Genomic DNA, 24,135 nt, shown 5'->3' with positions numbered 1-24,135 from the left:
TGACCTACATCTGTGTTCGTTGACTGGGTAGAACAGGAACCAGTAACTTTAGTATGCACGGAAGCTATAAAAGAAGTGTGTGATTCTGCAGGATTTACTATAAAACCCATCAGTCTAGTGCGATTTTTCATAGACAAATATAGTAAGGAAAAGTCCCTCATATTACGTGGATCAGAGAAACCATGTTAAGATATTTTCATCTCTGCCAGCAGAGGCTTTCAGCAAGGAATGCCAAAAATAACCACTGCAGTCAAGTTGTTTAAAATATACACTTTGTTGCCGATTGCACTTTAAAATCCTCAATAAAAATACTGTTGGCTAAAAATATATTTAAACATCTGGCATAAACAACACCTTTAAGTTAATTTGTGGTGGCACAGCAGTCCAACAGGGATAGAAACATTGAATGAACTTCCACGTAGTCCAAGAGGCATATGGGGTCAAGAAGGAGGGGAGGATAGGTAGATGGAAAGTACGTTATCCTGGATTAGCTCTGCCAGTGCGCGCCCAATACTGTGGATCTTGCAGGCAGCTGCCTTCTATACCACTTAGTGCCCCTGCTTGATCACATCCCAGACACAGCTGGCCAGAAGAGAGCTCATGTTTGCTGTCAGGCTGCAGTCAGACAATTCAAACTACCTCTGTCTGTTCCTCTGCCTCTCAGCTAAGCTGCAAACCAGTATTTCTTTACCTCCAGATTAACCAAGAAGTCAGTGTTGCACACATAATGTGGCATAGAGAGAGAGCCACAAGAAAAAGATTAACCCCAAAAACCTGCAAATCAAAGAATAGGCAAAAAGAAGAGAGGTGAATAAGGACAGGCATAGTGTTGAGCAAGGAAATTATTTTTCAGCATGACTGCATCGAAAAGGTGGGAGGCTTAAGAATGGAGAGTTGACGTAAAATTTTAATTTGTTTGTTTTGCATCAAAACTAAAAGCTAAAATGTTACTGTGTACTGAAGGAAAGGAAAATTTTGCTTCCATTTGATGCAAAGCAGAATGGTTTGCTTCATGTATTTTTTCACAGAAAGAAATTAATAGTTAAGTTATAAAACTGGAGAAGGAGAAAGAATGCCTGAGGGTGGTTGTTGCTTAGGGGGCTTTTTTAATGTAATTCCTTGGAAGTTTAGGATGCTTATGACTTGGGGTATGTGAGTTCAATTCCCTCCTCTGTCTGGTGGGACTGAACCCACAATTCCCATTTTCCAGCCTAGTGCCCAAACTGTCAAGCTCCCATATGGGAATGTGGATCAGGCTGCTTTCCATCTTTCTCATTGGCATTCTTTCCAATTGGATAGAATAGCGATATTCCTGGGAGGAGAGGTGGTAATCCAGGCGGGCCCTCTTCTCAGGGATTGTTCTTACCACTAGGCCACAAGACTATTCCCCCTCTATCTCTGAACAACAGAAGGATTTTATTCAAAGTGTACAATGTGAAGGACCAAGGATGCTTGCACCTGTAGTGGCCTCTGGTCTGCACTCACTTGGGAGATGGACAATTCCTGTTGTGGTCTTTGCCAGACTTCAGGAACCGCGGGTGTAAACTTGCGGTTCCCACGCTGGTAGGAGGTTTTAATGGGAATTGTGTTGGTTATGCTGTGGTGGGTCTCCCTCAGTTGCTTTTCTTAGAATTGTTCCATTTTAAGCAAAATACTTAAGTGATTACTGAGAGTGGCATAACTATTCAGCACTGGGACGCTCACACCAGAGGTGGGATATTTCAGTTCTAGTTACTGTGACTGAAAATTCCAGTCTACTCCATTTTAAGAAGCTAGCGTTAAAGCAGAGTCACTGAGGTCAGTGGGAAATTATATGAGCTTAGCCCTATTGGATTAGATAGAACCTCAGTTTAGATTTAGATACGTGATTTTAAAATACCCTTAACCATTGTCTTAGTTTTACTGTATATTGCAATTTGCTACCCAAGCTTTTGAATAAACTCTCTTATCTAGAAGGAAAATTCTGCTAAGACCAATGTGAGGAAGTTCCTTCTGATTAGTAGGAGTCAGTATTTAAATTACTGTAGTCAGTATTTAAATTACTGTAACATTTCAAAACATTTAAGTCCTCTGAAATGATGAGTATGATATAACTGAATAATGGTATATTGGATTTCCCCTGTATCTGCCAGTATGTATATACTGATAAAGAACCTAGTCCAAATTACCTGTATATAAAGACAGTAAATTGAATTCAGTCAGATCAGAATTGTGTTATTCAGCATCAAGCTATGCGACTGCAAAGGATTAAATGGAACAGGGGCAAATGAGAGGCATTGTTAATGGTGCTAGCCAGCTTAATGTTTAAAAACTGGTTTGTCTTAATAGTCAGAAATTAAATCCATCATGTGACAAAGGAAATTTAATCTGATCTATTAATTCATGTAAACTTCAAAACTCTGTCACGAACAATGTTTGCTTTAATGTATGTTTAGTATTTTTTCACCAGAGGACATTTTAATTGCTAAAAGCCACTTTGCACTGTATGCTTGGAAGTGAAAGTGACATCTCCGACGTTTCCTTCCTAGCTGAGGCCAGAGCACTGCAGGGCCATAACAGCCATGTATTTTTTGTTTCAGAGAAGAAAAGAAAAAAACCCCAAACAAACCATGTTTCCTGTTTTATTTTTAAACATTCTTCTACTCTAGGAGGACTAGTACTTGAAATAATAGATTTCAAGACGTATATAGTTCTATTCTTGCTGTTTGGTCTCTGCTTCCTCCACTTAGAAAGTTAAGGGGAAGGAAAAGACAAATGCTGTCTATAGACTTGAAAATACACGTCTGCATTAGTAGGCTGCTCATTTCTTCATGCCATATACATCACGGACATGAAGCATGTAGCTTTTGGGAAGAGATGGGATTGGCTAACTGCTCATACTAAAATTATGAATACAAATAGACTGGGGGAAAAGTAGCACATGCTTCTTTTTTTCTTTCTCTTTTTTTCTTCACTGCATGGATTGAGCGTAGGACATGCAACAGGAGCGTGGCTAAGGGGGGTCAGAAAGAATAAGAAATGCAAATAACTGCAAATACAAATGTTATGTTGCCTTATGTCTTGGTTTGTTACTGCTCTTCTGTATTCTGAAAGGCCCTCAAGACTAATTGGTTTCATTGTCATTTTATTTATATATACATATATACACATTCATTTGGGGCTTAACTAGTAACCTGTAACTATGGGAATGGAGGCTGCCAACACACCTGTGATGACACAGATACTGGTCCTGTGTGTGGTTGTCATCAGAAGTATGCCCTACATTCAGATGGCCGAACCTGCATTGGTAAGTACTTCTCTGCAGCGCATTTTATTTCATATTCCTCGTAGAATATATATGTGCACATATGTATGTGTGTGCGTGTGCGCGTGTGTGTTTGTATCTCACAGGCGTTTAGCACCATTGCTGAGAGAAGTGTATAACAGCAGTTCCTGGCCGTAGTAGCTAAGGTCACACTATACAGAGAGAGAAGCATTTGTGCGTGTTTTGTCAAAATGTTTGTTAATGAAGTATCCCTTTGTTACTCCTTTGTAACTTTTATTTCTTTTCATAACTCTAACAATTTTTGAAGTTAAAAGGTGTAGAACATTCATAATTATGAATGAAAGTTCAGCTCTTCTGTTCACTTTCATGAGTCAAGACTTCCTTGTGTAAGCAAGATGAGGAAAATGATCCTCTTTTCTAAGCTCTTATCGGGGAAGATTAATCATCATTATGTGCTTTCTTCCCTGTTGTATGTTTTATGATTCTAAAAATTACAGCACTTGTAGTGAATAAGCTTTCACTTAGATTATCAGTAGGAAAAAGCCGTTCAAGAGATGGAGCGTCTTGGGAGATGCTATGCAAACATTTATGATTATAAAATATATTATTTGCTTAACACCATTTCTTTCCACTCTGCTTTTTTTAAAAATAAAAAAGATATTTTTGCATACTGCAAGTTAAAATTTGGAAATTCTTATTCACAGATCAGAACCTAAAATCCATAATGGTTTTCATTAGCATTGTGGTCATGTTGACTTTTTTTGTTTGTTTAACTTCAAATTCTTACAAATTCCTAGTAATTTCCTGAGGTTAAAAAAGCATGGACGCACATTTATCATCTTTTCTCTCCTTTATCAATACTGCAAGACAGAGCACTTGAAACCCATGGAAATCTGTCAGTTGTCTTTAGTGATCCCTTGGTCAGATCCATGGCATAAAACTCAGTGGCTGCCCAGAGCCTCACTCACTTCTGATGGGTCTGACTGCACAAATTGTGTGGTAGGGTGAGGGTTGTGTTGGCGGAGGTAGAGCTGAACAAGGTTCAGCGCTGGACTCTGCCTCGCTGTATACACCAGCTATGTCTCAGCTCACGGGATCTCTCAGCTAGTACTTTTGATTAACACAGAGGGCTCCGTCGTACAGTTGCTCTGTTTAAATAACCCTCCCTGTAGCCTTTGGCAGTTCCAGATGCAGAGAATGTGCAAGAGCGAGGGCCTTGAGAGCAGGTTTTATTGGATGGATAATTGATCTTCTATTTATTAGCGTTCACTAATATCCTTGGATTGATGTTTTATTTTGTCCAGCATGTAAAAATGATCTTAAAAGCTGTATGCACTGCACCTGTTTTTTACTTTTTTTTCCATTTTTGTAATGTAATACATACAACTCCATGTTACATTCCTTGGTCTTGTGATGTAAGTCACATATTACTGCCTGTGCTGATTTTCTTCCCTCTAAGTAGTCCTTTCTTTTAGAATACCTTTAAATTTTTTTATTTATTTTTTACGTTTTTATTCCTGCTTTCTGGTGATGGTTCCTGATTGCCTGTCTTGTCTGATAACTGACGTTCATTAATTATTTACAGAGCAAAATAAAAAAAAAACTCAAACAAAAGCCTCTATTGCAGCCTGATCCCATCTAGAACTTGTTAAAAACAAAACAAAACAACTTCTTGTTACCACTCAACCACGTAGTGTTGCCACAAACAAAACCTGCCAGCCTCCTCCTCCTCCTCCTCACTTCAGTGATTCCAGTGTTTGCTGTCTTCAGTGGTGTATATATTCCAGGCATCACTGCAAGAATGCAAACTTCTGCAATGCCAGATAAATACTTGTTGACCCTTTGTCTAACATATTTTGTCTTCGTTTGCTTGACTTATCCTTCTATTTTATTTTTTTATGTTTGCTGCATGTGAAAGTCCCCACTTGCATTTTGTTTTTTGTTTTCCTAATAACCATTTCCCTCGCTGTATAAATCATTTTATTTACCCAGCTGCTTCTCCATTGCTCTTCTGTATCAGAAATCTTTATTTTTATTTCACTTACTGATCATCTCTTCCCACACTTGTGACTGTTTCTGTGTATTTCTAATGAAGCATAACCAAACTACAGTCCTCATTATGCTGTATGAAACTCTTACGTGTAGGATATCAGAGACTGCCTTGTAAAATGACCTTTGCTGACATCATCTTGCTTACTGCATGCTTATAATATTACTAAACCCTGTTCTTGCAACATCTTTCCTAGCATTGAATGTTTAGCTAGTAGTGTTTCATAGACAAGCAGGCAACCAGCACTGCCCAAATTGATCTTTTTTTGTGTTTGTTTGGTTTGTTGTTTGTATATTTTTGTTGTTGTTTTTGTTTAATTTGCATGCTGTTGTTTGGTTTCTCCTCACGATGTGTCAATGGGTACGAGACTATGGTGCATCCATGCCCATCCATCACCGGACTCTTCTAGCTCTCTCTGTCTGTCTCGGTCTTCTGCCTGCCACCTTCAGATCCTGGTGCCACCATTAGCCTGAATCACTTTACAGTTTGTCTTTGGTAGTTTGTTTAACTAGCATCTCTGAATTTTAATTTTCATCATTAACACCTCTCTGGGGCACTCATGTTAGCTGTCTTGTTCTCCAGTAGGAATCCAGCTTCCTGTATGTGGTTAATTACTTCATAGTCGACCATTCTTCCTCCTCCCCCTCTTTCTTCCTCCTTTCCCTAAACACCCTTTAATTTTTTCCTGGGGTCTCAAAGGGAATTAACTCTCTAACGGGGATTTAGTGCTTTCATGCCTTGCTTCTTGGCTTTGGCTGTGCCACGCCAAGAAACTGTCTTAGGCAGCGGAAAATTGGGCTTGTGATTAACCAACTGCTCCATGTTTGTCCCTTACTTGTGTTTTAGAGAAGGATGAGGCTGCAATTGAGAGTTCTGAGTACAATGCCACGTCAGTAGCTGATGTGGACAAGCGGGTGAAACGGCGGCTACTTATGGGTAACACTTTTCTTCCACTTCCTTTGTTGTGCTCTCACTTTTGTCTGTATGTGTGTGGGGGGGAGGTTCTCTTTTGGTCTCATTTAGTCCCTTTGGTTTTGGTTTGGTTTGGTTTTTTTAACCTGACTTCATCCGTGTGGTAAGGTCACCAATTTTGTTAAGTTCTCATCTGTTGTACGACTTCATTTCTTGTTTTTAAACTTTTTTTCCTAATGCTGCAGCTTTAATGTTCAATTTCTTCTGCATAGAAAGAAGCTTTTGCCATTAACCTTACTTACCTTATGCAAGCTACTTCTTACATGTGATTTGTGTGTGTTTGTGTGTATGTGTTGCTGTAGGATTCCTGAAAAATCTCATGTTGCAGACCTGCCTATTGACTTACAAGTGGATGATGATGATGATGATGATATAAAACAATGTTGTATTACATATGTGGTGTTAAATGAACAACTGTATTTGCGTACTTAAAATTTGCAGTGCTTTTGATTAAAATGTAAATATTATGACTGGAAATTCATTTATTTCCTTTGTGCAGCTATGTTAGTAACCACTGAAAGATCTTTCCCTAGTGACTAGTGAGCTTCCGTACGTTCTTCTTTCAAGACTGAAGCGTGGCTTGTTTCTCTGTGTTGTTGGAGCCTGGGAGTGGAAGGGATGAGGAAGTGCCTTGAACAATGAAGATAATTCTTTAGCTTCTGCTCTCAGTTAACCCATTGCGCACCCTTGTGCTTGTATTCTTCATGTTACATTTATGGCCATTAGTGAGAATGACCTTTTGGGAATAGAAAGGGTGGAGTGGCTGGACCTCTGCCACACTCTTTTCATGTGACAAAGAGCACAGGGTAGCACAGACTGCTGAATGATACCAGTGGTTTGGAGGTTTTCAGGTGGTTTATTACTCTCTATTTTCCTTTCTGATGCCCTACTCACCACATATAATTATTTCTACTAGGTTTTAAACATAGTGAGCATTGGTGAGATGTACCCAATGAACCGTTTACAAGACAGGGATTCTTCACCCACAGAAGAGATTCTGGCAGGACAAGATTCTGCTCTCTTCCCTCCTGGTCGCTATTTCATTTCTTAAAACCATTGAGTCTGTTGCAAACTCTGTCCTGCTAGCCCTTGGCAAGCTCAGCTCTGGCTGTAAGCATCCACACCTATCTGGAAGGACCAACTCTAGGAGACCAGAAGCCTCACTTTGAATATTTAGTTGATTGCTGGGCTAATAGTTGCAGTAGGTGACAATATTTGTAAAGTTTCCATATCACTTGTATCTCGTTGCCCATGACAAACCATCCGCTTAACCGTAGCCCAGCATAAAACCACTGTGTAGGAAATGGCACGGCGTTATAACTCTGAAATGGTATTAGATGATAATATTGAGGTAAAATATTTTCCCTCGTGTGAAAACCTGGGCATATGTTCCTTTATTTTTAGGTTATCTATGATTGTTAATTTGCAATTAGTTTGCAGACCTAGCAAGTGACCCATATCAATTTATTGTTTAATGATGCACTGTTTAAATTAATTTAAGCTAACAAAAGCTAGGCAGCTCATCTTGCTTTCTAAAGGTGCTATTAACACTTTTGGCTGTAATTTCAATAAGACCCATAGTGTCACAGGAATTCAGGAAAAAAAATGTGCAAAGGGCCATTGGAAAATCCAATCCTCTAGGTCTAAATGGTGAGTTTGCCCAGCCACCAACAGTATGTACAATATGGTTTAGAGGGACTGAGCAACATAGTGCACTGCGTTGCTGCCTCACCCTCTGATAAAAGTAATTATCCAACCTGAAAATAAGCTCACGCTGCTTATAAGAGTCCAGGCAAATAGAATTAAGAAGGTAGGATTAGCAACAAGCTTCTTAGTTACACCAGGTCTGCAAGTTTCAAGCTGAACATAGACTCTAGAAATAGGTTTAGGGAGATAGTTAAAAATCCAGTTTGCAAAATACATTGTTTAACTCTTCAGTACCTCCTGTATTAGCAGGTATCAGCCAAGAGCTGAGGGTTTATGGACATGCTGTGTTTGAACAACTGATTCCTTAGAAAAACATTAACTAGAGCTGAAAAAAAAATTAATTAGTAAGTGAGATCTGAGTGGATGGCTTATTACTTAGGGACTTTTCTACTCGTTTATTTCTACTGATTTTGGATGCTCAGAAAATCCACAATTTATTTTTTTAATGGAGTCTTACTACATTTCAAAAGTGTAGTGGCATTTCCATGAATTCCATGTGTCTTCAGATGCTCTCTAAACAGCTGTTTTAGAAAGTACTGGAAGGCTTCTCAGGAAACTTTGTTACGAGCTTTTGTAAATGGACTGTGATTTTTGACCGTCCTGCAGGCAGTCTTGGGAGAGTAGGAAAAGTAGATGACTTTATGTAATTTTAGTAGTCTGATGAAAGATGCTTTCAACTGCAATCCCTGAGATGATAATTTCTAGTCCCCTGTCATTTGCTGCATGCTATTAAAATGACTATGATCTTTATAACCCTTAATATCAGCCAAGGCTAAGAATAAGCTTGCATGAGATTACTTTAGGAGAACAGGGCTGCTGTCAGACATGACTGCCTATGCCACTCATTTTGCTACAGCAGGTCTGTAGCTCAGACTGACTCTTACAGGGGCCTGTGTCCTAGTCATGGTGTGGTCCTGTGACTTGTGGCTAAATCTTAAATAGAGAAAAGTAGATAAATAGACTTACTTCCTTCCTGTTAAACGCATTTTTATCTAGATCTTGTGGGGCAGACAAGAAACTGGTCTTCTCTGATGATCTACAAGAAACCTTTCTTTAGAGACATCCAATGATTCCTAGGAATTTTCATCCAACTTTTTTCATAATGCTCAGAAAGACCCCGAGGGCTTCCAGCTGTCCTTTGTCTTCCCTGTTCAGAGAAAATCACTTGGATTCAGCGTGAAGAGCACTCTCATTAAAGAGATGGCATTAAATGACTTTTCCTGTTCAGTGAATGTTGCACCATATTGCTCTTCATACAGCTCATTTACATTTTCTTCACTTCCCCCTGGGCCATTGCCATTGTAGAGTGGAAAGGAGTGCAGCCTTAATTGCACTCCAGGTGAGCTTCTGGTGAGGTTCCGCCATCTGCCAGAGTTCTGTGGTGGGTGCTATAAACTGGACGTTGAGCCATGTACATTCTGTAGATTAGGAAGGAAAGTACACATTCATCCTGCAGAAGTGCACACATCCAAGCATTTAAAACCAGCGCCCTACCATAATCTGTAAGGTACGTTTACATCCACCTTGTTGCAGAACACCTTGCACTTACTATAAATCAGTAGGGCACAACCAATGTCTTCAGGTCTTAAACATCTCGTATAGTTTATTGTGCAGTTAGTTGAGCACTGCCTTCAGTTCTTAAAATTATGTTCAAATCTCTGTTTTGTATGGTACAACACAATTTTTTCTGAAAATATTTTCAGTGTATTTCTTAGGAGCAGTCACGGAGACCTCCCCACTTTCCTTTACCTTCTTTCCTCAAGAACCTATTTGCCAGGACTGTTTTCCTGTCATAGCATCATAGCATGAGACTGCCCTACCTGATTAGAGGAGTGTGCTAACGTATTTCACATATTGTTCAGTCTAAATCCAGCATCAGTTTGAAAAACATGCCCTGTGTTTCATGTCATGCCCTGCCTACCTGGATGAAAGCCATTCTAGTGTGGGCACACAACTTTAGAAGTACCATATTTCCACTCAAGCCTACTAATACACATATCCTCAAAATATTTTGTCCAGTGTCAGATCTTCAGCAATGGAAGTTGCTTTTATTCATGTATGCAGTTTCCAAATCTCTTTTTGCTATTGCAGCCCTGGATAGAATTCATAAGTCCAGTGGCCCCACAGTCTACAACTGTAAAGATGAGTCATCCAGTAGTCTAGCGCTATATCATTACATTACATATATTGTCAATCATCAAGTCTCACTGGCTTGGCATTACTCTCTTCTTGGGCACTCGCTTGAAAAGGCTACAGGGTTTTTATAGAGCAATTGTCTGTTGACATCCTGAAGCTTTCTTTTACGTAGAACTTGATACTGTGGACACAAAAATAGATTTTATAGCATCAATTATGCCATTGGACTGCCTCATTACAAATAAGTCAACTGCTTACAAAGATGTGACAGGCAGCTGAAAACTTCCTCTTTGAGGAACCAGAACTGCAGAACTGTCTGGTCTTAAGACTCAAGAAGTCCTCATCTCCTAATCAAAGGTAATGCTTTGCTCTTCGGCTACTCTTTACATCAACTCTTAAAACCAAGAAATTTTATGATATATTTTTTATATTGTCTTTAAAAATGCAGTCAACTTGCTACATTGTCATCATCACATGCCTTACTAGACTGCATGAATCCTCAAGGTGCTTTAGCGACACAACCATGATGTTCTCTCTAGGGCATTTCTTAGATCTTATCCTCTGATCAGCACTTTTTGAAGAGGTGGGTCTGACCCATTTCTCACCATGTTTCATTTCCCTCCCTGTACTCTTTAGTAATCAAATGGATCAGGTTCATTCAGGCTTGAACCCAAGTGACTTCAGAACAACTGCAAAGACTATGTTTCTCTCCCTCACCTTCAATCCACTTCTTCCATTCTTTCCAGAGATCACTGGATCTCACAAAGAACTCACTTTGGCAATAAAATGTTCTTCCTCTGGCCCTAGAAGATATAATGTTTGTTCCTTCTTGTCTCAAGAAGAGAGTTTTACAAAGTTATTTTCAGTATAGCAAAGAGCGACAGGACATTGAGCCCATCTTGAAGTTAAGGAAGCGCAGTAATTTCCCTTGCATGTTTAAGGCCAGGATAATGGTGCAAATGGCAGTAATACCATTGCTACAAGTGTCTTCAGAAACCCAAACTCTACACTGAAATTCACTCTTTCACAAGACATGTTCAACTCATTGTGTGTCAGGTTTTGCCATTGGACACTGACTTCTTGGGTCATCAATAAGGCTATTTGCAGCCCACCTCAGATACAGGAATGTAATTCTCTTCCCTTCCCTTGAAGCTGGCTCCCAAGATCCCTACAAATTATTTTACTGTCAATTGAAGTGCTTGTATAAACTGTAAAGTGCATTAGAACTGTCCTGGACTTTGTTACTGCTAAAGTTTGCCTCTGCCTAGATTGTTTCTGTAGTGTAGGAAGCAGTTCAAGTCATTTGGAAAATCACACCAACAAGCACCAGCTTTGCCAGGCTGGGATATGTTATATGCGTACCTATATTACATTCCATCCCTGATTTCCTAAGAGTGGCTTACAGGCAGGGCTTTGGTCTGTCTATATGCGTGGCACATAACCAGCAATTAAGGTAGTATTTTCACTAGTTCTGTATTTTCCCTTGTTGTAGCAAGAATCATTTGACTTCTGCAGATGGCTCCTCTTCCATTTTTAGTAGCCTTCCAGCCATTTATAATGAGCACCCAGCTACCTGCCTGGAGAGCCGAGTGTGCAGTCCACTAAGACCATTTTCTCTCCGCAGCAATCACTAGAGATGTGGGCTGTGGAAATTGCAATTTGGGCATTTCTCTCATGGATTAGCTTATGACAGAGAACATCACTGCATGTTTTATGGGACAGAATCATCTCTTTTTTTGCCTTAACATTGGGTTTGCTTTGGAAAGCGTACTTCCACTACCAGTTCAACTCCAAGGATCTCAAACATTGCAGCAGATAGCCAGAGCCAGTTCAGACTAGTAGATCACAAGTGCAAGTCCTGCTTTGGCCACTTTCATGACATGCCAGTACTCCTTTCTCTGTGTGCTGGTCAGCTCTCTCATCCAGTCTTGTGCCTCCTGAAGGTAGCTAGAAACATCAGCCAAAGTAACTGTGTTTAACCTGTCCTGGCCAAAGCTGTTTTGATTTCAGGAGATTTTTAGCCCAGTACCTACAATGGATTTTAATGAGCTGCTCACATCATATTAAAACAAAACCACAATTTGAGCTTATGGTCATGACTTACTGCATTTCCAGCAAAGGCAAACATTTTAGCATATGTTACATCAAATAGTCAGAGAGATTTACAAATTTAGACCTGATCTTTCTTACATTATGTTTACCCATTTAACCTAAAGTGGTACCCAACTTTATATATCTTGGGTCATCTGAGCTTAATAATCAGCCATATGGTATTTTTTTCCTAAACCACAATTATCTAAGGATTAGGCTGCCCTATTCACCCTGGACATCAAGCATGCTTTGACTTTTATTTGTCTGGGAGCAGATCCTTTAGGAGCACCCCTCACCTGATTGCCTCAGTGGCAGGAAGGTACTTAGTTGTAGCTATTTCCACCCCAGATTATCGCTGCAGGTAACAGATTGTGCCAGGCCTGATCATTAATGAGCAGAGGTAGAACCATCAGATTTGATCTGAACATACTCCCCAGGAGTTCAAGGCAGAAAGGTCATCTGAAGCACCATCCTTGCTTCTGCAGTTGCCCCTTACAGAGGCTTCCGGGAATTATGCAGCTCTTGGCAGAAGAGTCTTCTACATTCCCCGTTTCTGATGAATCAAGATTCCTCCTTCAGGTAGCTTGCATAAAATAGGGACTACAGAGGGCACACACCCAGTGTGTGAACTTCATATTGATAATCATGGGAAGAGAAAGCAAGATCATTTACTTGAGATGCATTGTCCATATGCATGTTCATATGGTCAGCCACCCTTCTCCCCTTCTTTCTCCTAGTCCACCTGGAAATTCTTGGGATTCCATAGCTGAGAAGAACTGATGGTATGGGACTGTGTGGTCTTAAGGCTAAAAAATCTCAGGTCTTAACTTGCAAGGACCTATGCCCTGTATGAACATGCATGTGAATAACAGATAAAAACTTCTAATTTCTCTAGTATGCAGTCTTTTTACTTCTGCCTCTCCCTATGACACATTGCAAATTTGAGGGTTATAGTCTTTTCTACTGAAGACCATAAGCTTGGTAGAACAGCAAGGGGGTGTTATGGCTTATGTTTTTTTGAATCATAGAGTAACTGTTCTTGTGGACTTTCTAGTCCATTGTGCCTACCTGACCCGAGCTGTTGCTGTTGCCTCCAGTCTGGTGTTTTGTTTGTTAGGAATTTCAGGACTTAATCTCTTTGAATCACTGTTTTCTTTTCAACAGAGACATACAGCTTTTTCTTGATTACAGGAAAATAGAATCCACAGAGTTAACTAGAATTACCAGAGTGTCATAATTAAAGGGATTTTCTCCTGCCATGTGTAAAATGACATCATATCAATATGGAAACCTTCCTCGGCCATTCTTTCAGTCATCCAAAGATCTCTCCTCTGGTGGTTCACTGTGAATGACTTCTCCAAAGTCAAACCTCTGTCTTGAATTACTGTATAAAACACACAATGATTGTGTAGTTCATATGGAAATCCACCATTTTCTGAATTTCAGGACTCTGTGGTCGAGCCATGTTTAGCTCCTTTGCAGCTCAGGAAGGAGCTGTAGAACTTACTGAAGCCATGCATTCTTTACCTAAAAAATCCTTTAATCTGATGAGAGTTCTCTGGCAAAAGCCTTTCTTTTTTTCTGAAAGTAAGTTTTGTGGGAAGACTCTGGTTTTCACAGTGCTTTTGCCTGGAATGATCTTCAGAAATAGGGAGACAGAATGTACACAGTAATCTGGTTAGAACATTCATTTGAAATGTGAGGAAATTATACTGAAGACCCTTTCATGGTGATTTGCCACCCATGTTCAAGGGAAATGTTGGGCTGTAAAGTCAGACTAACTCATTATTGCCTCGTGAAGGTGCTCTACCCTTGTGGCCAGTATTGATAACCGATAGCCTGATAAGGGCTTGGGATTCTTCAATTCTAATAAACATGAAAGAATAGAAAATGGGACCTGGGTTTCTAACATGGTATGTAATGCCCTAACTACCAAGCCATTGGAATAAAGAGTGTTATGAGCTCTGGTTTTCCATTAGAAAATTTCCAAAAGTCTTAGGTTGTTTTATTCCAATGTGAATTAAAAATGGATACTGCAGACTTCATTTTTGGTTCTCTTTCAAAATGGAATGAGAGTTTCCAGGTGATCCTACTCCTGGTTTTCTGTCTTGAAGAGCAGGGAGATGGGCAAGCCAGTGTTTGTTTCAAGTGTTCTTCCGAAGCAATTAACTTCTATCGTAGTTATAGCCTACCAAGGGTCACTTTAAGCCAAGAGCACCTTTTCAGTATGTACTTCAGTTCCTAGCTTTGTTGTACTGCCTCCTAGGGCTCTTTCAAATTACTTAAAATATGTCTTTATTTCTCTGAATGGCTTTTATCTGACTTAGAAATGCTCACTCTCAGAAAGCCAAGTGTGCTGCTCTGTATGCATCACAATCTTTTTGTGCTTTAATCAATAAAGCATTTAAAACATACTTTTATCAGGCATATTGCCAGGAGGATCTCTAACTCCGTTACTAACTGTGAAACCAAGACCTCACTTTAACTCTTTCTGTCAGTTCTACTTTGCTATATGAAATCATAGAAAACAGGGGGAAGGAATCCCTGAGGTCATTCGTGCATTCTTTCTCTCCCAAGGGCAGATCCTTTCATCTTGAGTTATCGTCACTTTTATTCACTGAGTTTGTGAATGGTGTGCTATTTCCTGTAAAAATCCCTTTTCTTCATTTCTTTGCTGATGATAAAGACTCTGACCTTATCCAAAATTCCTACCAATACCTTCCATTGTTTTGCTTTTCCATTTTAAATGAAAGGATTTGTCCAAGGTCAGGAGATAATGCTTTTCGCAGCGTTCAGAGTATTTCAGTTTTTCTTAAATGCAGCTTCTCTATTTAGAAAAAGCACCACAATCACAACTAGTAGTGCTATTTTTACGGGACCAGACTGGACTCATCTGGTGCTTATAAAATACCTGATCCAATCTATCAAGTGATGTTCCCTAAATATGTAGTTTTCCCTGAAGAAGAATCGAACTTTTCTGAAATGAGAGCTGTGGGATTCATGATTCAGTGCAAGATTCACCTAGTCGTTTCTTCACACATTCCGGATGTGGCACTGCAGAATTCTCATCCTATTTTCATGCAAATAAAATTCTACCAATCATGAAATTGCAAGGAAGTGAGGAGACAAGCATAACAGAGTGAAGAATTCCACATACTGCAAGTTACCCTTTCTGTCTCACCTTTTTTCATTCCCTGAATATGAAGCTCTTTCAGTTTCTCCTTCATCTGTTCACAGCTATTTGTTTCTTTCATTATACTCTTCTGAATGCTCTTTCTCTATCCTTTCAGCATCACAGAGCATAATTTGCATGAGAATAACATAGTTCTCACTTAACTGAAAATTCAAATATTTTAGCTGTGTGTTCAGTTTCTCCTTGTGCTTGTTGTCCCTCCTTGTACCCTGATCTCATGCCATATACCGCATGTACTGCTGCTTGCCATAAAATTCTTTTTATGGATGGCAGCAGCAGTCTTATCATGTGTTCTCTGTCTCATTGCTTTCTTACTCATACTGCATATTCCTTCTTACTTAAAGGCAAGCTCATCTGTATAATCAACGGAATATTAAAAAAAAAATTGCCTTTCCTGAGTTAAGTTTTAATCTCTTCCAAGTTTCAGGCTTTCAGAATTTGTGTATTTTTGGTCAGAATTTGAGTGGGATTTTGAGTGGTTTTTTATCCAATTAGATAGTCTTTGTTGTTAGGCATGGTCATGCAGTTCACCTGCATACAGCAGTGCTGCCACTAGTGGTTAAAATTATTTCTGTAAGATTCTCCTATATAACATAAATGTTAAGAGGAGGAGTGTGCTATGCAAAAACCCAGTATACCTGGAATTCAGAAAGAGCTATGTTTGGTGGAGATTGTGCTATGATACCAATGTGAAGGAAACAGATGAGATGTCAGCACAGGCTACCTTTGAGCCAGACTGAGCAAAAGAGTGTTTTCGGGTGTGAGAGGAGATAAGATACAAATTATGGGCTAATTTGATTCCAGATACTTTTGTATTAAACTGAATGAGTTCAACGTTCTTTAAGGTGAGGGAGCCTCAGGTTTCCTCAGCTGAGCAGGATCTGGCCCTCAGATAGAACTGCTCTAATACCTTAGCATCATCACCATTTCGTAACTGTAACTTAATAGTAGCTGGCACAACGGAGTCCTGGTGTTGGTCCTTATGAGGGCTCCAAAATGCTACAGTGATGCAAAGAATCATTACAGATGATGGCAATTAATGGTTTAAGATTAGGCCTTCTCAAAATAAAAACAATCATGAGTATGTACTTTTTTCCCTCTTAAAAGAATCACCCAATTCCTGGCAGTTTCCTTTGAAATCTTACTTAAAAAAATAAATCCAGTTTAAATTTAAGATAGGACTCTCTGATATCCTGTGTGCACTATCTAGGACTGGTTCTGCAATTTCATTTCTGCTGAGATGTACTGTAAAATCTGTCGGGAATCGGTGCAGGACATAAAGCAAAAGAGAATGGCAACTCTTGTGATAGCTATCAAGGTGATGAACATTAACAGGGCATTTTTCAGCTTTTCAGTATTCATACTTACAGGTTGCCAGATATTTGGCTTTCTTTCACAGATATCCTTAAGCTTTCCTCACTTGTTCAAATAGATAAGTTTTCCTGTCTTGTACACATAGCCTGGAGAGTCAGTTTGTGTTTCACTGTGAATTAAATACAGACAAATCAACTCATTTTTATGTGTTTAGGATAGGTAAACAGGTTATCTCTTGGTTCAGACACAGTAGCAGTTTACAACAGCTTTAGTTACAGCACATCTGCTGAGGAACAGAGATTGCTCGTAGTTTAACCCTTTTTGCCACTCCAGTTGCCAGCCAATATTACTTCACAGGCACCTCATTAGGAAAAAATGGTCTAAGGTAATCTGTATACCTCATAGTTGCACTGGCTAAAACAGCGAGTGCTCTAAAGCTGCCATTCTGCTTGCAACCTTTTGCTTTCAGTTACATCACGATTGACTCGTTCATGTGTCTGAGCCCTGAATTTAAGACAGTTATTCTGAGCATAAGATACCGTGTTCAGATCTTGTGCAAAATTTAGACCAAGTGTAGAAGTAGATACGATTACACTCTGGAGTATTATTACTCATTACTTTGCTTTGGCTATGACCTACTTGATAGGACCTGATAGCTACTCTAAATTCACAGCTCCAGACTGCTCTGTCATTAATTGCTCTTTGGCTGGCATAAAAGTTGGGTCAAAATAAGCTTCCCTAATGTGGTACAGATTTTGGGAGCAAAGCCCAACCACCCTATTTCTGCTGACCCTACTGAGCTTTAGGTTACTGCAAATGAATTCCAAATGAAAGCCAGTTGAAATGCTAGTTTGCTTTAACTTGCCCTATGGTCAGTGTTATTATCTGGCCAATCATAGGAACTAGGTAGGGAAAACAAGCATTCTTCCCTTTTCATGTCTTCCTTTCAGCTGTACTTACCTCTTACCACGTAAGATCTAAATGGTTTACAGAAATTTGGCAAACTTAGAAAACATTCTTTGTTTTGGGGGACTGCTATTCCTTCTTTTCCCTTTTGTCTTAAAGTCAGACATTGCCCAGATTTGTGTCTTCGGACAGCATTAAACACCTCAATGGCCTTTTAAATTTGAGAATCAGCGCAAACCTGCCTCTCCATGTTTCCAAGAGCAATTACCTTCAAACCAGTTACTAATTACTAATTTGTGTTAATTAGTGAGTAAAGAGGGCACACACTGCACATTTTGCAGTGTATGGATTTCACTGTCTTTGGAGTTTGATGTCATAAACCTACAGACGTGACCAAACCTAATCTTCTATTGCCTACCTGTTGCTGCAAAAAATCCTTTTCCTCTGCCCAAGGCCTTAAGACAGGAGGTCAGTCTAACCTTCCTCTCTGATTCAGAGGAGATGGCAATCATTAGCTATACAGAATTTTTTTCATTTCATTTCTTCCAAGAACAACTTTTTCTGTGGAAGAAGGTGCCGTTGACTGTCCCTCTCATGCGTTTCCTAAGAGATAGATGATCAAGACAGCAGCTGCTGCAGGACTTCCTTGAGTGTAGGTGATGACTTAAGTGGCTTCCCTCTCCATTTTCACTTGAGGCTATATATGACTTCTTCTGTTTTCACTACAGCTGGCCACTTTTGGTCTTCTGTTAAGGCTTCTTTGCATGTTTATACACATATTATTGAAAACAGCTCTTTCATTTACAGTTGTTCTCCACTCTTTCCAATCATGATCAAGAGTTGGAAAACAAATAGGGCTTCTGGATCCTGTTGACTGCAAACTGCCATGCTGGGTAACAGAAAAGATCAGAGAATCACTTCTCCATATCCACAAAGGAAACACCTTGATGCTAGATGGCTTGGTTTTGCTTTCATGCCTGGTGGCTGAAAGGCTTTTTGTGATGCAGCTGCATATTGATCAGACAAAGGGAAGTGACATTGATCACTAGTGCAATATTTCTATGCGTTTTATACATTCTGGGCATAACATGAAATTAAGATCATCCTCCTTCGTGCAGAGATCCACATAGCACTCGTCTGTCTTGTATCTTGCTCAGGATACAGCAGCACAGGTCAACACGGTAGAAATACACTACGTTGACTGGTATCTCAGTGGCCTGCACAATGGCACAGTGACTGCAAAATGGCATTTGTGCTTTTAGACAGTAATAGTACAAGCCCAAGTTATATTCAACATCTTTTCCTGAGGGCTCTTTGTCACTGCCAACTGGCTCAGCCTTCTTGTGTGATGGGCAGGATTACACCTTTACAGTACAAAGAGGATGCTTGCCTCTTTCTAAAATTACCTTCTTGCCTACCACCCAAAGAAGCTTATTTTGGTTTAGGTCTTCTTAAAAAATATGATTGATCACTTTGTTACTTGTCCATTTCATTCCTTGTACCCATGTACAGCATCTTTAGGTTTTTAAAATCTTTTTATCTTTTAAGAGAATAATTTGAATATTTATGTTATCTTAAGCAAATTTTTATCCCACTGTTTTAGCAGTTATGACATGTTTTAGCAAGTTGACTGAGACTGGGAAAGCAGAGTTTTGCATATAGGTGCAGGTATATGCACACATTCCAGAGTTTATGGGATTAATTTTTTAAGTAGAACATAATTAGAGCCAATCCAAAATGACTGACTTTGGTTAAGACAAAACAGAGACACCAAACTTTCTGTTATATAATGCTTTTTCATATCAATCCTGTTGTGTATTATGCTAATCTAACGGAATTTAAGAGTGGATAGAAAAGATGAAAATCTCTTATCCCTGTAAAAAGTTACATTTACAGAGGAATAAATATTATCAGGGCAAAAAGTAAATTAAGAGTGGAGAGTGTCAAGTCTTGCTTTTAATTTTGGTACTATTGGCAGTAATTTCTGTACTATTGGTAGCAATAAAAACAATGGTATTTTATATTTATAGAGCATGTGTGCTAATGAATTTCAAAAGATCTTATGAGTATAGGAAATACTGCATCTATTTTACGTGAGGAGACCAGTATATCACAAAATTTCTTGTGAGCTCCAGTGCAAGTAATTTGCCAAGGGTGACATAGCAGCTTATGGGAAGGTAGGGAAGAAATTTAGGTCTCTACTTCCATGCTCCAACTTTCTGAACATGAACATTTCCTGTTGGAAATATCATAGAATCATAGAATATCTCAAGTTCGAAGGGACCCATAAGGATCATTGAGTCCAACTCCCTGCTCTTCACAGGACTACCTAAAACTAAACCATATGACCAAGAGCATCATCCAGACGCTCCTTGAACTCTGACAGGCTTTGTGCTGTGACCAATTCCCTGGGGAACCTGTTTGAGTGACTGACCACCCTCTCCATGAAGAACCTTTTCCTAATGTCCAATCTGAACTTCCCCTGACGCAGCTCTTTCCATTTCCTCATGTCCCATCGCTGGTCACCAGAGAGAGGAGATCAGCACACCCCCTCTGCTGCCCACCTTGAGGAAGCTGTAGACTGCGATGAGGTCCCCCCTCAGCCTTCTCTTCTCCAAGCTGAACAAGCCAAGTGACATCAGTCGCTCCTCGTAAGTCTTGCCCTTGAGGCCTTTCACCATCTTGATCACCCTCTTCTGGACACACTCTAATAGTTTGATGTCCTTCTTATATTGAGGCGCCCAAAACTGCACACAGTACTCGAGGTGGGGCCGCACCAGGGCAGTGTAGAGTGGGACAATCACCTCTCTCGACCAGCTAGCGATGCTGTACTTGATGCACCCCAGGACACGGTTGGCCCTTTTGGCTGCCAGGGCACACTGTTGACTCCTATTCAACTTGCCATCAACCCAAACCCCCAGATCTCTTTCCACAGGGCTGCTCTCCAGCCTCTCGTCCCCCAGTTTGTACGTATAACCAGGATTACCCCGTCCCAGGTGCAGAATCTGGCACTTGCTCTTGTTAAATTTCATACGGTTGGTGATTGCCCAGCTCTCTAGTCTGTCCAGATCTCTCTGTAAGGCCTCTCTACCCTCGAGGGAGTCCATAGCTCCTCCTAGTTTAGTATCATTGGTGATACTAGATGTATCAGATATGTATCAGTGATATGAATGTAACAGATTACAAAGAGCTCTTGAGCTTGAATAGGACACTGAGTAGACATGAACTGTGCTCTTAGATTTGACGTGCTGCTTGCTGTGTTCATGGTACTTCCCTTCTCGCTCTTCTCCTCCAGTATTCTTTATCAGAAATAAAGTAAAAGTGAAACTCAGATTCTTTAGTCTCTGTAGGATATGTGAATCAGTTTCATTGAATCATAGACTCATGTAAGTTGGAAGGGGCCTCTGGAGGTCATCTAATCCAACTTCCTGCTCAAAGAAAGGGCAACTATACCAGGTTGCTCAGGGCCATGTCCAGCTGAGTTTTGAATATCTCCAAGGACATAGATTTTACAGCTTCCTAGGGAAGCTGTTCCTGTGTTTGACCACTCTCATGGTGAAAAATTTTTACATTGTATCAAGCTGGAATTTCCCATATTCTAACTTCTGTTTGTTGCCTCTTGTCCTTCCACTGTGCGCCTCCAAGAAAAGTCTTGTTCCATCTTTATACTGTCCCATTAGTTAGCTGTAGACAGAAATAAGATCTCCTCTGAGCATTCTCTTGTTAAGGCTGAACAGCTCTCAGCCTCTCAGCCTCATCATGTGTTCCAACCCCCTAAACACGATCTTAGTAGACCTCCACTGAATTTGCTCTAGTATGTCCATGTCTTTCTTGCACTGGAGTGCCCAGAACTGGACACAGCACTCTAGATGTTGTTACTCCAAGCACCAAATAGAGGGCTAGGGTCACTTCTCTTGATCTTCTGCTTGTACTCTTACTAATACAAGCCAGGGTGTTGTTGGCCTTCTTTGCCTTAAGGAAACACTGCTGACTTCCATTCAACTTGTCCATGAGGGACCCCAGGTTTTTCTCCAAAATTGCCTTCTAGCCAGTCAATTCTAAGCCTGTTCTGTTGTATGAGATTATTCCATCCCATATGCAGGACTTGGGTTTGCCTTCATTGGAGCTCATAATGTTCCCCTCAGGCCATTTTTTCCAATCTGTTAAGGTCCCTCTGAATAGCAGCCCAGCTCTGCGGTGTATTGACCACTCACCCAATTTGGTATCATCCACAAATTTGCAGAAAGTGCCATCCATCCCATGTCTGGGTTGTTAGTAGAGACATTGGGCAGTATTGGCCCTAATATCACTAGCTGAGGCTGAGGGATAGCACTAGTGACAGACTGCCAGTTGGACTTTGTACTGCTGATTCAGTCCTTTGAGTCCAGGTGTCCAGCCAATTTTCCACTCCCTGTTATTATCCACTTATCCAGTCTATCTCTCACCACGGTGGCCATACTATGTATACAGACCATGTCAAAGCACATGCTAAACTTAAGGTGAAAAACATCCACAGCTCTCCCCTTATCCACAGTGTAAGTCATGTCATTGTAGAAGGCAATCAGGTTAATCAGGCGTGATTTGTCCTCAGTAAGTCGATGCTGGCCATTCCCAGTCATCTTGTCTTTCACGTACTTGCAAATGGCTTCCAGGATGATTTGCTCCATAAACTTACGGGGGTCTGATGTGAGGCTGGCTGGCCAGTAGTTCCCCAGATCCCCCCTCTTGCTTTTCTTGATGTTTACCTTGTCCAGTCATCAGGAACTCTACCCTGTCCTCATGACTTATCAAAGATTATAGGGTGACTTCACTAAGACATTCACTGTATGATCTTCAGATGTATCCATTCTAGTCACATAGACCTATATAAGTTTGTTCTGCTTTGCACTGTATCTCAGTTCCTAAAACATTGTTTTGGATCTTAGTTCAAATTGTCCCAGGCTGCCAAAGTGATTAATAAAGATCCCAAGTTTTGCCTGATTTTGAGCAATACCCTTAAAATCACATCATGTTCTTTTGATCATAGAGATAAAATGAAGTCACAAAAATTGGAGGCAGATTTTGGAGACACCTGTCTTCGAGGCAGTTTTTCAATGGCTTTATGAAATAATTGGCCACTACCAGATTTGAATAGAAGCTTACATTTTGAATGGTTATGTTTACCTGGTTCATAAAATAAGCTGAAATTTAGGCTTCCAGAAATGTTCCCAAACCATGACACATGTTCAGAGTTTCAGGCATTTAACAGTATTCAAAGCCAAATAAATCCTGTCTGGTGCCAGTCTTCTTTTTAAGAAAGTGACCAGGTTCTATTGCCACCTGGTAGAGATTCTGCTTTAGTTCAAAAACTTCAGAACTAGAACCTGGAGAACTGATCTTTCACTGCTAAACCCTTGCAGACACTGAAATGACATATTAAAGGACTGAATACCCCTGTAACTTCACCTGGTAACTTAGTCAACTTCCTGATCCAGTGCTGAAGGACCAACAGCTCAAGCTTGTGCTTTTTGATAGGATATTTTTATATCCAGAAGCAGTGCATATCCCATAGTACAATGGACTATTGTTAAACAATAAATATCCTAATTGAGTAAACCATAGGTATAGCATGTTGGTAATGATTTTGGTTACTTTATAGATCCAGGGAGCAGATACATGAGAGATTGTTCCAGAATTAGGAGCTTACAGTGGAAAAACACAATGTAAGCTGTCTCAGACTGCCTTATGTAAATAGATGTCCTTTTCTTTAGATCCCTGTTTCTGTCTGAGTTTTCTAGTGGGAATTCAATAAGGATATAAGTGGGGCTGCAAACATCACTTTAAATTCACAGTAAAGTCTCATAGTTTCAAATGATGAGCTTTATCATAATTCATAAGGAATCTAAATGTCAGTTACATGACAGTGCTTTATTTGTGTCTTCCAGTTCTTTTTTTGCTCCTTCATCAGAACAAAAAACATGAGAAACGTGCCAAAAAATCTGAAAAAAAAAAAAAAGTAATAAATATGCTAAGGTTGCCTTTCGCAGAGGAAAAAACAGTGAAAAATGGTCTGTAGGATCAATATCACCATGAAGATCTGACCCAAATTTTGAACATCCATTCTTTCCCTTCTATATAAGTATAGCTTCTTCAATGTGATAGCTTGGAAATAAGTAATTTGCTTTTGCTCTTTATTTGAGACCTAAAACTTGTATTTGCATTTCAAATATACACTAAAGTTTGATAGTGGTGAGGTGAAGAATGAGTTGAAGTCATTTCTAACAGAAACACAGGTGGTGACGCGCTTCAGTTTATGTTGTATATAGGCCTCAGCTATTCTATTTGATGTAGCTTGTAACACCTCTTTCCCACATTCTGCTATTCACGTTTGCTTTCTTTTACCAATGTTTTCTCACGACCTTGAGTTTAAGGAATTTCATCAATACATCTCTCTGATTATCCAAAATGTTAGAGGTACTGTCAGATGTCCTCTTGCTCACTTGGATCTTCATTCTGTTAGAG

The 24,135-nt window shown here is 39.9% G+C and overlaps 1 protein-coding gene across 5 annotated transcripts in view; it reads left to right on the top strand.

Moving 5' to 3' along the window:
- SCUBE1 (signal peptide, CUB domain and EGF like domain containing 1) overlaps window positions 1-24,135 on the top strand; it is a 223,332-nt gene that overhangs the window by 118,280 nt on the left and 80,917 nt on the right. For 3 of the 5 annotated variants that reach the window (XM_076343862.1, XM_076343853.1, XM_076343844.1), the window contains exons 6-7: window positions 3,170-3,286; window positions 6,162-6,251. In XM_076343862.1, the coding sequence (XP_076199977.1) occupies window positions 3,170-3,286; window positions 6,162-6,251 (207 nt within the window). The remainder of the gene's footprint in view (window positions 1-3,169; window positions 3,287-6,161; window positions 6,252-24,135) is intronic. The other 2 variants (XM_076343880.1, XM_076343872.1) reach the window with 1 other exon arrangement.

This window comes from Aptenodytes patagonicus, chromosome 1, assembly GCF_965638725.1.
Source record: "Aptenodytes patagonicus chromosome 1, bAptPat1.pri.cur, whole genome shotgun sequence".
Classification (NCBI taxonomy): domain Eukaryota; kingdom Metazoa; phylum Chordata; class Aves; order Sphenisciformes; family Spheniscidae; genus Aptenodytes; species Aptenodytes patagonicus.
Note: the sequence above shows the minus strand (reverse complement) of the source record. Positions and strands in the feature narration are given on the sequence as shown.